Source organism: Salmo trutta, chromosome 22 (genome assembly GCF_901001165.1).
Source record: "Salmo trutta chromosome 22, fSalTru1.1, whole genome shotgun sequence".
Taxonomy (NCBI): Eukaryota; Metazoa; Chordata; class Actinopteri; order Salmoniformes; family Salmonidae; genus Salmo; species Salmo trutta.
The window spans coordinates 21963161-21977847 of record NC_042978.1 but is presented as its reverse complement, the minus strand read 5'-3'; the positions used below and the strand labels follow the sequence as shown (position 1 = coordinate 21977847).

Below are 14687 nucleotides of genomic sequence, written 5' to 3'. Positions count from 1 at the left end.
TTGGTAAGAGTGTTATCAACGCCAAGGTCATGGGTTCAATCCCTTCAGGGATCAGACATACATCATGAGGAAAATGATGCATGCACTGCACTGTAAGAAACGTGGATAAAAGTGCCTGCGAAGTGGCATTGCTTTGAATGAAGACATGTCTTTTGGTCATGCTCTGTTATACTCCAACCATCTCTCCATAGCCAGAAGTGCTGACTGAAGTTAAGTGGCCTTAGCATTAAGAGATACAGCTCTGACCCCAGTGAATAGTTATCCTGCCACTCATCTCTCCTGTTCCCCTCCTCGGTCCACGTCTGAATGCTCTACATTCTTCTCAATGGTTGTTCCGAGAGACAAATATTAACCGGCGATAGCCCACACCCACATAGTTGATGTTTTGGCAGTGTGAGAGGTGTAACTGCTTTGGAGCTGTCAAAATGGTGAGCAGATGCTCTTGATCATTGTCATGAAGCCACAACAGTCCCATTTGCGTTACAAGTTCAGAACAGGAAAGTTTAGGCTTTATAGAAATAATGATGCTCAAATTTAAAGTCATTGAACGAAATAATGAGGATTTCTATCAGCCTAATCAAGGTGTAGATTACATCTCACATTCCAGGGTTCAAACTTGTAAAGAAGGCTGCATGGGATTTCTCTTAATGTGACTCTGTGCAGCCAATGGCAATGTCCGCTTTCGGTGTAATACCAGGAGCCACTTGTGTAATCAATTTTTCATTTGGAAGAGTCAGCTTTTTAAACCAACATGGCTCAGTTTAAATTGTTTTTACATTGTAGTAAAACAAAATCTCATTTGATATACATTTTGACATAAAATTACTACATTCTGTAGCAATGAATGTTTTTTCCCATTAAAATGCGATTTGATTAAAGCTCTAAAGCTCTAAAGCAGTTCCACCTCAGACACCGCCAAAACAACCTCTATGTGGATGATAAAACCAATCTGATTGAACAGAGTCTTCAGAAACCAGATGATTTCCTTATTTGTCTCTTTAACAACACAGGTTATGTCCGACCAGACTGATTTAAATCTTAGTTTTATATCATTTTTATTCTCAACTGCAGATATTTTCACCTATTTGACCTGAATTTTGTTGCATTACACACATCTGTCTTCCTTTGTAGAGGGTTTCCTATTTTTCTGAGATGAACAGAACAGATGCATCTTTTAATTTAAAACAAATCAAAATACCTCCACAGTTTAAAGCACCAGTATGTTAAAAGAGCAGAAGAGGCCCATAGAATGTGTGTGGTGATGGTGTGTTAATCAGAGCAGCACTGTTGGTAGGGTAGGGGGCTTCAGAAGAACACACAGCAGCTTCTCTCTCTCTATCTCTCTCTCTTTTGATCCTTTTACCCCCCTCTCTCTGATGGTGTGTTAATCAGAGCATCACTGTTGGTAGGGTAGGGGACTTCAGAAGAACACACAGCAGCTTCTCTCTCTCTCCCTCTCTTTCTCTCTCTCTCTCTCTCTCTCCCGCTTTTGACCTCCCCCCTCCCCCTCCCCATCTCTCTCTCTCTCTCGCTCTCTCACTTTCTACCTTCCCCATCTCTCTCTCTCTCCCTCGCTTTCTACCTTCCTCCCCTTTCTCTCCCTCTCCTCTAAACTCAGCCAGTGGTGAGAGGGGGTTGCTGGGGTTAGTCTTAGTAGAGCCAGAGTCAGTAGAGGTAGTGCCCTCCCAGCTGGCTAAGATTTCATTTGCGGGAGAGCAAAATCACATGGCGATTCCAAAGCTCCATACATGGAGCTCCGGGACTGAGTGAAGCAGCATGGTGTGGTGTGTTCACTGTGTAGCACACAGAGAACAGAACTGCTTCGACTGAAAAAGAGAGAGACTAGAGAGAGAGAGAGAGAGAGAGAGAGAGAGAGAGAGAGAGAGAGAGAGAGAGAGAGAGAGAGAGAGAGAGAGAGACACAGAGTGAGCTGCTACCATGTTCACACCCCTGGTGCGACAGAAGTGAATGCTAACTGAGAATCTCTGTGATTTTTGAGACAGTTTTTTGGGGTGGCTTTTACTGTGAGTTAAGTGAGAGGGGTGAGATATGTCGGAGAGATGCAATGTTCTGAGGACCTTAACAGCAGCCCTGTGCTGCTTTTACCAGAAGAGCTCCGTCATCGGGGCCAAGGTGAGTGACAAACAGACAGACAGGCATGCATTGTCACCTGTTCACACAGTAGCATTCACATTATAACATAATCAGTGTATTGCATGTTTTAAAACCAGGTCATCTGAACGGCATGCACTGTATTTCCTGTAATTACTTCTGTACTTTAGTGAAAGGAAAAGGTTCTGATTCGTCCCCTGTAATCTTACTCTTAAAAGCTTTGTTTTGGGCTAACAGGCTTATCCGATGGTAATTTAAATGAATCATCAGTTGCTCCTTTAAAAGGAGGCTTTATCCTTGATCCCTTACTTTAGCCTGGGTATTTGGATGTGATGAATGTGTCCTCTGTGGACTGTGGGAGTGCTTAATATGGGGGGGCTTTCACAATCTATCGTGTATTAACTGGTCCATGTGGATTGTTTCTCTGATGTGGGATGGAGAGGACTTTTACTTTCTTTTTGTGTTTTTCTATGCTCTGTGCTGCCTGGCCCATATGTCTGAGTCAAAGCTTTAAATAGCTCAGTCAGTGGGTGTTTGTTGGTTTTATTGTCCTAACCAAGACATGCTGTTTAGATATATGACTGTTTTCATTATAGTAAGTGAAGACGTCCGCCAGACACCTCACTCCATGTGGCAACTTTCTGGAGCTGGAGAGTGATGCTAAGTGTGTTTGTGATTCATTATTGTGTGTGTGTGTGTGTGTGTGTGTGTGTGTGTGTGTGTGTGTGTGTGTGTGTGTGTGTGTGTGTGTGTGTGTGTGTGTGTGTGTGTGTGTGTGTGTGTGTGTGACTGTGCCCTTGCACTCCAATAAATGTGTGTGATCTCATCTGTAAAAATCAGTGTATTTGAGTTAGCATGAATTCACATTCCATGATCGTGTTTTTTTCAACCTGGACTCAGGAATAGAGGTAACATAGTAAATATAAATATGTCTCCCTAATTCCAATTTGTTGTAGCTAACGTTTGCTAGGTTAAGGTTAGGGGTTACGGTTTAGCTAACATGCTAAGTAGTTGCAAAGTTGCTAATTAGCTAAAATGCTAAAGTTGTCCGTGATGAGATTCGAACACACATTTGGATCCTGACCAACCTCCCTCCTTTCGTTTTTGCCTTAAGTAACCTTCTGTCTTATTTTACCATACCAAATGTAACATATCATACTAATATGAGTGTCACAGATTTACATTTACTATGTTACGTCTTTGAGGTTAGGCTGGGTTTTTTAAACGCTCTTTTCACTTTCCTTTGTGCAAAGTAGGACTTGTTTTTACTGTCTCACTGAAGTGTTCTGCCCTTTATGTCATCAGAGGGAATTGTTGCAGTGACATTAAGTGAATTGATGGTGAGGCTTGAAATAGTGAGGCCCTATATCTGTCCCAACCGTGTTTATGGAAGTGACATGGGCCTGTAACTCCAGAAGGGCTAGGGGGTCATGAGATGGACCAAAATTCTGACATTATTAATAGCCATTATCAGTTATGATAATTATTCTTGGCTGGCTGAACCCCCTGTACAACCCCCTGTACAGTACAATACTTACAGAGACACTCTGTAATAGATGTATCCTTTGTACATGCACATGTACAATATTTAATACAAGTGGGTTGTAATAGCTGCAACAGCTAAACTGCATATGAGTGAAAAGCTTCTAGATTGAAGTGACGTTTCCCTGGAGGTCTACTGTTCCAAAGCTCATCAGTGTTAGCCACAGGGAGATCAGTCCCAGGCCCATCATCATCATCGTCTACGGTCTCTCACACTCATCTATCAGCAGGAGGTAGGGCTATTGATCTCTCTCTCGCTCTCTCCATCTCTCTCTTTTCTTCTGTGAACCTCTCTCATCATCACCCATAGTGGAGAATGGCATGTTTCGTACAAGTCTATGATCCATCTGACTATCATCTTAAGGGGAGATATTTCCCCCCAAAATAGCCCACACTTTGTGGTTCCTCGCGTCTGGCCCGTTGAACCCAAATGACCCTAGAGAGTCCGGGAAGTCTGCTAGCTAAGACATGGGCTCTGTTTTGTTTGGCTCAGGCTTAAAATAGCTCTAGGGGTTGTTCGGACAGGCTGGTTCGGAACAGGCTGGTCTGTGTGTAGGGGTCGGAGGAGGGGGTCACGAGGGGAACACAGTGGGCAGTGTTGGGGCTCTGGGCTCTGGTGCATGGGGTCATTGAAGAGGGAGAGAGAGAGAGACAGAGGGAGAATTACACAGGGGCCTGTGCTATGTGAGAGGATATAGGCCAAGCTACTGTAACTACTGAAAGACACCTCACTAATTTCCTCTCCATGAAAACAACACCCAACTGCAGCTTTAGACTTAGCACTATTAAAGGACCCAGGCAGCTCAACAGCACAGCTGGGAGTGGAGTGCAGCCATGTAGAGCGAAGGATCTGTATGCTGAAGGTGCAAACCCCACACATACTCTGGAAGGCAGGGTGTAGATAAACAGGCTTGCTGACTTACATCACAAATCTCTATTAACACCCTTTACTGATGCAATATGCACTGCCCCATTATCACACACCCACACGTTATGTTCTTCTATCCTCGTAGGGACCGACAATTTATTTTCATTCAAAATCCTATTTTCCCTAACCCTAACCCTAACTCGTAACCCTAACCTTAACTCGTAACCCTAACCCTAACCTTAACTCGTAACCCTAACCATATACCTAACTCTTAACCCTAAACCAATCACTAGCCCCTTACCCTAACCATGACCCTAACTGTAACCCTAACCTTAAACCAAACTCCTAAACTTAAAATAGCTTTTGTCCTCAGGGGGATGTGGGAAATGTCCCCACAAGAGAGAATTTCCCTTTTTTACCATCTTTGTGGGGACTTTTGGGGATTGTAGGTCCACACAAGGTTTGAAGCTGTGTAGGAGTGAGGTGCAGAGTGTCATCATATCAGCCCCCTGACAGAAGCAGTCCTAATTGACAGGAGATCTGAGGTACTCAAACAGCATGGCTGAAGCCCGTCCATCACTATTAGTACCTAACGTCATTACAGACAGGTGTGTGTGTCTGTTCTCTGACACCTTACTCTCTCGCTTCAATTAAGCCTGCTGCTGTCTGACCAACAATCCCTATCATCTCAATCTTGTTATTTCTCTATTTTCCTGTTTATCTTTCTTTCTTTCTCTTGTTCTCTTTCTTTCTATCCCTTAAGTCTTTTTCCGTTTTGTACTCCTCAGCTCCCTCTGTTTCAGGCAGGGAGCCTCCAGCCCCTCCGTACCCTGGGGTTAAACCCAACCCAAGCCTGTTCTCTCTGTAGTTCAACTGCTCTGCACTTGAGGAAAAATTAAAGATGACTGCCCCGGGTCTCCAGTGATCTGGCCCAGCTGCCTTGGGTTCCTCCCCAGGATGCCAGCGCTGGGCTGGGGCCTGAGTGGAGCCCTGAGTGGTGCGCTATGCGGTAGTGCGGCGGAGTTAAGAGAAAAGCCCCAGGAAGGTGCTGATTTAACACAGCTAAGGTGGACTCAAAAGCCCACATTATTCTACTCTATCTAAACATTGAGGGCTTACAAATGGCCAAAAAACTCTGTGAAGGAAGCTTTAATCTTTTAGACAGTGACAAGTTAGACAAAGTACCACCGATCAGAACCACGCAGCTTCGGAGAAATGTGAGCATCAAGGATGAGTTCAAAGCAGCTCAGGGCCTCTTCCATATCCATCACTTCCCATACTTTCCTGAGTGGATTTGTCCTGCTACTGGGCATCATATTACCAATATGTTGATGTGGATGGACAGGGCTATGGAGCCATGGAGCCCAGTAGTCGTAAACAGGAGAGGGGATAATGGAGGGTCCGTGGACTGCAGTAGGTCTCCTGAGGGGCCTCAGACAGAGATAGGTCCATCAGGGCATCCTATCAGTTTACCCCTACACAGGAAGGGTGAGCCCACGCATCAAATCACAGATGAGTGATAGAAAGGCCATGAAAGACCACTAACTACCCCCTATCTTCCTTAACCTCTGGGACTGATGGTGTCCTCCTCTCCTCTCCCCTGTCCATCCCCTCTTCCCCACAGAAAACTCAGTAATCCCTCTCAGTATTGATGTTCTGAGGGAACATTCTGGCTGTCACATTTATGTGATTAGGCCACAGGTATCATAGGTCCAATATTCTTAAATAGGTATTCCTTTTGTCCAGATGGGATAGGGCAGTGTGCAGTGCGATGGCGATTGCACATCCATGGATCTATTGGGGCGGTATGCGAATTGCAGTGGGTCTAGGGTGTCGGGTAAGTTGGAGGTGATATTATCCATAACTAGCCTCTCAAAGCACTTTATGATGACAGAGGTGAGTGCTACAGGGTGATAGTCATTTAGTTCAGTTACCTTCACTTTCTTGGGTACAGGAACAGCTTCCAGCCAGCTGGTTTGCGCATGCTCTAAGGACACGACTAGGGATGCCGTCTGGGCCCGGCAGCCTTGCGAGGGTTAACACGCTTAAATGTCTTATCACGTCGGTATTTCTGTCTGCAATAAAGCCCTTTTGTGGGGGAAAAAAAATACTCATTCTGATTGGCTGGCCTGGCTCACAAGTGGGTGAGCCTATGCCCTCCCAGGCCCACCCATGGCTGCACCGCTGCCCAGTCATGTGAAATCCATAGATTGGGGCCTAATTAATTTATTTCAATTGACTGATTTCCTTATAGGAACTGTAACTTAATAAAATAGTTGAAATTGTCACATGTTGCGTTTGTATTTTTCTTCACTATATATTCTATTTTATTCTGAGAAATCATTCTTACTCACAGAGATTAATATGGGGCAAGGTCATGGCGGTTCATAATCATAATCTCAAAGACAAAGCTCAGAGGTCCATAGTAAGCCAGAACCCGGTTAAAACCAGGGGTTGGAAGTGGTTCAGGGAACAGAACCCAAAACCAGAAAATAACAAACATTTTCAAGGAATAGAACGAGAACTGGGAACAAAAGTGATCTATAGAGTTCCAGAACAGAACGGTTATTTAAAAGCATGGGAACCGGTTAATAACGTTCTTTAATGTTCAGGGTATTTTTTCCCAGTCCCACAAAAAACGCAACAAAGCGCCTATGCAAAGCCCTCCCTATGTCAATCAGAAACTTTTAACAGCATCTGCCTGCCAGCTGAAAATCTTTGCCAGGTGTGTATGTGTAGGCTACCAGCCCGTTCCCCTCCGAAGCATAGCTGTAACCTACTCAAATAAAATTTTATTTGTCACATGCTTCATACACAACAGGTGTAGACTAACAATGCAATGCTTACTAAAAGGCCCTTCCCTTCCCAATGCAGAGAGAAAGGAAATAGAGAAATAATAGAAAAGTAGAGCACGTAATAATAAAAGTAATAATAAATACCCAATGAGTAATGATAACTTGGCTACATACACAGGATACCAGTATCAAGTCCCTGTGCAGGGGTACGAGGTAAATGATGTAGATATGTACATATAACTAGGAATAAAGTGACAGATAATAAACAGTAGCAGCAGCGTATGTAAAGAGTCAAAAAAGTTAGTGCAAAAAAGTTCAATGCAGGTAGCTTTTTGGTTAACTATTTAACTAACTATTTAGCAGTCATATGGCTTGGGGGTAGAAGATGATCAGGGCCCTGTTGGTTTCAGACTTTGTTTATCGGTACCGCTTGCTGTGCAGTAACAGAGAGAACACTCTATGACTTGGGTGGCTGGAGTCTTTTTAGGGTCTTTGTCTGAAATCGCCTGGTATGGATGTCCTGGATTGTAGGGAGCTTGGCCCCAGTGATGTACTGGGCTGTACGCACTACCCTCTATAGCGCCTTGCAGTCAGATGCCAAGCAGCTTCCATACCAAGAGGTTATGCAGCCAGCCAAGATGCTCTTAATGGTGCAGCTGTATAACTTTTTAAGGATCTGGGGGCCCATGCCAAATCTTTTCAGTCTCCTGAGGGGGAAGAGGCGTTGTCATGCCCTCTTCACGACTGTGTGTGTGGACCATGATAGATCCTTAGTGATGTGGACACAGAGAAACTTGAAGCTCTTGACCCACTCCACTGCAGCCCAGTTAATGTATTTGGTATTTGGTCTTTTATTAGGATCCCCATTATCTGTTGCAAAAGCAGCAGCTACTCTTCCTGGGGTCCACACAAAACACAAAACACAATACAGAATGACATAATACAGAACATCAATAGACAAGAACAGCTCAAAGACAGAACTACATAAAACATTTTTTTTAAATGCACACGTAGCCTACATATCAATGCATACACACAAACTATCTAGGTCAAATAGGGGAGAGGCGTTGTGCCTTAAGGTGTTGCTTTATCTGTTTTTTGAAAACAGGTTTGCTCTTTATTTGAGCAATATGAGATGGAAGGAAGTTCCATGCAATTAGGGCTATATATAATACTGTATGCTTTCTTGAATTTGTTCTGGATTTGGGGACTGTGAAAATACCCCTGGTGGCATGTCTGGTGGGATAAGTGTGAATGGGGATCTGTGCTCTGCCCTTTGTTTCCTGTTGTTCTCGATCAGCTCCTTTGTCTTGCTGATGTTGAGGGAGAGGTTGTTGTTCTGGAATCACACTGCTAGGTCTCTGACCTTCTCCCTATAGTCTCACGGCCGTCTGTGTTCAGGCCTACCACCGGCGTGCCGTCAGCAAACTTAATGATGGTGTTGGAGTCGTAGGATCTAGTTGCAGAGGGAGGTGTTCAGTCCCAGGGTCTTTATCTTAGTAATGAGCTTGGAGGGCACTATGGTGTTGAAAGCAGAGTTGTAGTCAATGAACAGCATTCTCACATAGGTGTTCCTCTTGTCGAGGTGGGAAAGGACAGTGTGCAATAGAGATTGTGTTATGTGTGGAACTGTTGGGGTGGTATGCAAATTGGAGTGGGTCCAGGGTGTCTGGGATAATGGTGTTGATGTGAGCCATGACCAACCTTTCAAAGCCTTTCATGGCTACAGATGAGTCATTTAGACAGGTTACCTTGGCGTTCTTGGGCACAGGGACTATGGTGGTCTGCTTGAAACATATAGGTATTACAGACTGGGTCAGGGAGAGGTTGAAAATGTCAGTGAAGACACTTGCCAGCTGGTCAGCACATGCTCTGAGTACGCATCCTGGTAATCCGTCTGTCCGTGCATCCTTGTGAATGTTAACCTGTTTAAAGGTCTTACTCACACCAGCTATGGCGAGCGTGATCACACAGTCATCCGGAACAGCTGGTGCTCTCATGCATGATTCAGTGCTGCTTGCCTTGAAGTGAGAGTAGAAGGCATTTAGCTTGTCTGGTAGGCTTACGTCACTAGGCAGCTGTGGCTGGCTCAGTGTGGTTGTTGCCTGTAATCCATGGCTTCTGATTGGGATATATATGTATGGTCACTGTGGGGACGATGTCATCAATGCACTTATTAACTTCTCTAGGGTAGGGGGCAGTATTTTGACATCCGGATGAAAGGCGTGCCCAAATTAAACTGCCTGCTACTCAGGCTCAGAAGGTGAATGATGTCTGTGAGTATAACAGAACTCATATGGCAGACAAAAACCTGAGAAAAATCCAACCAGTAAGTGTGGAAATTTGAGGTTTGTAGTTTTTCAAGTGATTCCCAATCCAGTGACTTAGGGTTCATTTTGCACTTCCTAAGGCTTCCACTAAATGTCAACAGTCTTTAGAATGTTGTTTCATGCTTCTACTGTGAATATGGAGCGAACAACAGGGCCTGGAAGTTGATGAGTGAGAAAATGACATGAGCTCAGAGGCGCGTGCTCACGTGAGAGTTAGCTGTGTTCCTTTTCTTTTCTGAAGACATTGGAATTCTCCAGTTGGAATATTACTGAAGATTTATGTTAAAAACGTCCTAAAGATTGATGCTATACATCGTTTGACATATTTATACGAACGTAAATATAACTTTTTTTGACTTTTCGTCGTGACATTTGCGCGCGCTTCCTGCATTTGGAGTATTGGACTGAACGTGTGAACAAAAGGAGGTATTTGGACATAAATGATGGACTTTATCGAACAATACAAACATTTGTTGTGGACCTGGGATTCCTGGGAGTGCATTCTGATGAAGATCATCAAAGGTAAGTGAATATTTATAATATTATTTCTGAGTTTTGTTGACTCCACAAAATGGTGGGTTTGGTTTCGTGTCTGAACACTGTACTCAGATTATTGCAAAATTTGCTTTCACCGTAAAGCTTTTTTGAAATCTGACACAGCGGTTGCATTAAGGAGAAGTGTATCTATAATTCTTTAAATAACTGTTGAATATTTTATCAACGTTTATGATGAGTATTTCTGTAAATTGATGTGCTCATTCACCGAGGCAAAACATTTCTGAACATTACACGCCAATGTAAAATGGGGTTTTTGGATATAAATATGAACTTCATCGAGCAAAAAATACATGTATTGTGTAACATGAAGTCCTATGAGTGCCATCTGATGAAGATCATCAAAGGTTAGTGATTAATTTTAGCTGTATTTCTGGTTTTTGTGACGCCTCTCCTTGCTTGGAAAATGGCTTTGTGTTTGTTCTTGTTTAAGTGCTGTCCTAACATAATCTAATGTTATGCTTTCGCCGTAAAGCCTTTTTGAAATCGGACAATGTGGTTGGATTAACGAGAAGTGTATCTTTAAAATGGGATATAATAGTTGTATGTTTGAGAAATTTGAATTATGAGATTTTTGTTGTTTTGAACGCTAGCGTCCCACATACCCCAGAGAGGTTAATGAAGCTGGTGACTGATTTAGTAAATTCCTTAATGCTATCGGATGAATCCCGGAACATATTCCAGTCTGTGCTAGCGGAACAGTCCTGTAGCTTAGCATCCACTTCATTGGATCACTTCCGCATTGGACGCGTCACTGGTACTTCCTGTTTGAGTTTTTGCTTGTAAGCAGGAATCAGGAGGATAGAGTTATGGTCAGATTTACCAAATAGCGGGCAAGGGAGAGCTTTGTATTTATTTCTCTGTGTGGAGTAAAGATGATCTAGTTTTTAGTTGCACAGGTGTCATGCTGGTAGAAATTAGATAAGATGGATTTCAGTTTCCCTGCATTAAAATCACAGGCCTCTGGATGAGCATGATCTTTTTTTTGTTATGATGTATACAGCTCATTTAGTGAGGTCTTAGTGCCAACATTGGTTTATGGTTATAAATAGACTAAAATATACTCTAAAGTAAACTCTCTTGGTAAATAGTATGGTCTACATCAGTGGTTCCCAAAGTTTGTATAGTCCCATACCCCTTCAAACATTCACCCTCCAGCTGCGTACCCCTCGAGCACCATGGTCAGCGCACTCTCAAATTTTGTTTTTTTGCCATCATTGTAAGCCTGCCACGATACATTTATTAAACATAAGAATGAGTGTGAGTTTGTGTCACAATCCGACTCGTGGGAAGTGGCAAAGAGCTCTTATAGGACCCTGTTACAAATAATAATATAATAATAATCAATACTTTTGCTCTTTATTTAACCATCTTACATATAAAACCTTATTTGTTCTTCAAAAATTGTGAATAACTCACTACAGGTTAATGAGAAGGGTGTGCTTGAAAGGATGCAATGTTGTGTTGTATTGGAGAGAGTCTCAGTCTTAAATCATTTTCCACACACAGTCTGTGCCTGTATTTAGTTTTCATGCTAGTGAGGGCTGAGAATCCACTCTCACATACGTACGTGGTTGCAAAGGGCATCAGTGTCTTAACTGCGCAATTTGCCAAGGCAGGATACTCTGAGCGCAGCCCAATCCAGAAATCTGGCAGTAGCTTCTGATTAAATACAATTTTCACAGAACCACTTGTTGCAATTTCGATGAGGCTCTCTTGTTCAGATATCATTAAGTGGACTGGAGGCAGGGCATGAAAGGGTTATAACGAATCCAGTTGTTTATGTCATCCGTTTTGTGAAAGTACCTGCGTAATTGCGCACCCAACTCACTCAGGTGCTTCACTATATCACATTTGACATTGTCTGTCAGCTTGAGTTCATTTGTACACAAAAAAATCATACAATGATGGAAAGACCTGTGCGTTGTCGTTGTTAATGCAGACAGAGAAGAGCTCCAACTTCTTAATCGTAGCCTCAATAGCCTCAATTTTGTCCCGCACAATGAATATAGTTGCGGAGAGTCCCTGTAATCCTAGATTCAGATCATTCAGGTGAGAATAAACATCACCCAGATAGGCGAGTCATGTGAGAAACTCGTCATCATGCCAGCGGTCAGACAAGTGAAAATTATGGTCAATAAAGAAAACTTTAAGCTCGTCTCTCAATTCAAAAAAACGTGTCAATACTTTGCCCCTTGATAACCAGCAGACTTCTGTATGTTGTAAAAGCGTTACATGGTCACTGCCCATATTATTGCATAGTGCAGAAAATACACAAGAGTTCAGGGGCATTGCTTTAACAAAGTTAACCATTTTCACTGTAGTGTCCAAAACGTCTTTCAAGCCGTCAGGCATTCCCTTGGCAGCAAGAGCTTCTCGGTGGATGTTGCAGTGTACCCAAGTGGTGTCGGGAGCAACTGCTTGCACGAGCGTTACCACTTCCCTATGTCTCCCTGTCATGGCTTTTGAGCCATCAGTACAGATACCAATATGAGCAGCAGCTACTTTTTGCTACTTAAGGACCGTTAGTGGAATTCCCGCAAGACAGTAACGGTTAATGTGATTGGATGTTAATTATTTGACTAGGCTACCTGTATTTGACATTGTGTTGTTATTTCGCTGAACACTAGATGGTTTAATTTTATTTTTGGCAGTGAAACAAGGCTACTCAGGCAAGAAAAAAACCTCACCCAAATGTATAGCTGGTCCAACATTAAGCCAACTCTAAAGTTTAAAGACATTCAAAGTTCCTCCATAGAAGCCACTCCTCCGTAGGTATAATTCCGTGGGCCTAATTCAGATAATGCATGTCATCACAAGATGCCCAGCGCTTTAAGCAAAGCCTCTTCTTCCACCCTCTCTCACTCATCTTGCACCCTACACTTGTCTTTCCATCACACATGTAAACAACTCACTGTGCTATAGCCTGCCACCCCCATAGCAAGCTGCTATATCTGCACTGCATGATTGGTGAAGTAATTCAATGTCGAGCTAAATGTAAACAAATATATGATTTCAGAGATTTAAAAAGGAACAGAAAGGAACAATGTAAACCAGTACTTTTTGGGGGATTTGAACCAGTTCAGAACTTTATTTTCTGGTCGGAACAGTGGAACGGAACAAAAAAAAAAGTATGGTTCTGTTCAGAACAAAATTATTGGAAAATAATTTGGGTTCCAACCCCTGGTTAAAACCCAGAGAGTTTTACTTCTAACGAACCACTGCAGTTAGCATCATCTGGAGCAAGAGCTGGAGGGGCCAGCTCTCTGAGGAGAACCCACTAAACACATCCCCATTTCCTCAAGTCATTAAATCACACAATGAACCTGAACCATGTCCAGTAACTCACAGCCATGCCCTCAAAACAAACAAATAACTGTGTCCCATTTTCATCTGGAAGGATGGCACTTCTGCAACTATCCCACTGTGTTTGGCTCTGTACCCTTCTGGAAGTTGTGTCTTTTAGCTAGCAATCCGGATGAAGATGACAGTGACACCACTTAATTGTTTTAGGGAATGGCAGCAGGGTAATGTGATGAAGCCCAGCCAGAGATATGCACTCGATGCACTCATGATTGAGAGTCCGCCTAACATGGATGGGTGCTTTCCAAGATGATGACATGGACAGTAAAGAGAAGGTCTTTAAAAAGCCACCCCATGATCAGTCATGCAAATGTGTGAACATTCAGGCATAGGAGAGAGGGAGTGAGTTGAGCCAAAGGGGTAAGTTGAGCTGCCATTGTTTCTAGGAAACCATACACAAAATGTATCATTTGACCAAATATTTAGGAAGAGATCATCATTTCTTGTAGTCTGTGAAGGAATAAACCACATGGAGAAAGTGGTAAGCAAGTTAGGTAAAAAAAAAGATAATTCACTAAGTCAAATGAATTTGTGTTAGAGGTTTCATGATGCTTGTATCTAAACCATAGTAGATCATTTTAAGATTGTTCCATACATCAGTTGGTGTCTCTATAAGCTTCAATATGAGCTCCTAAACCTAGCATGAAAGTGCATCCTTGTATCTGTGTGGGCTAATATAAACTCAGCAAAAAAAGAAACGTCCTCTCACTGTCAACTGCGTTTATTTTCAGCAAACTTAACATGTGTAAATAGTTGTATGAACATAACAAGATTCAACAATTGAGACATAAACTGAACAAGTTCCACAGACATGTGACTAACAGAAATGGAATAATGTAGTTACCCTGATGGAGGGATTAACTATGTTCATCGTATCATCAGGCTCCTCAGGAGTAATTATACCAGAGCTATTTTTAAACTCAGGTTAAGAGTTGATTTCCTCAATGGACAGCTATGTGAACCAGGGCCTGCTGTAATTCTTCAACATCGTAAAGTGGTTCCTCAGTGCTGTTGAAAAGCCACGAGATGCCAAGAAAATCTACTTCAGTTGCAGTGGAGGATGCTGAGGGGAGGACAGCTTATAATAATGTCTGGAACGGAGCGAATGGTATGGCATCAAAC

The 14687-nt window shown here is 42.9% G+C and overlaps 1 protein-coding gene across 3 annotated transcripts in view; it reads left to right on the top strand.

Moving 5' to 3' along the window:
* LOC115158374 (breast cancer anti-estrogen resistance protein 3) overlaps positions 1-14687 on the top strand; it is a 103761-nt gene that overhangs the window by 66979 nt on the left and 22095 nt on the right. Inside the window, exon 1 of one of the 3 annotated variants that reach the window (XM_029707224.1) lies at positions 1619-2133. The exons of the other annotated variants lie outside the window; for them this stretch is intronic. Within the exon in view, the coding sequence (XP_029563084.1) occupies positions 2050-2133 (84 nt within the window). The 5' untranslated portion in view covers positions 1619-2049. Of the gene's footprint in view, positions 1-1618; positions 2134-14687 lie in introns of those variants that run through there. 3 annotated transcript variants of the gene reach the window in all.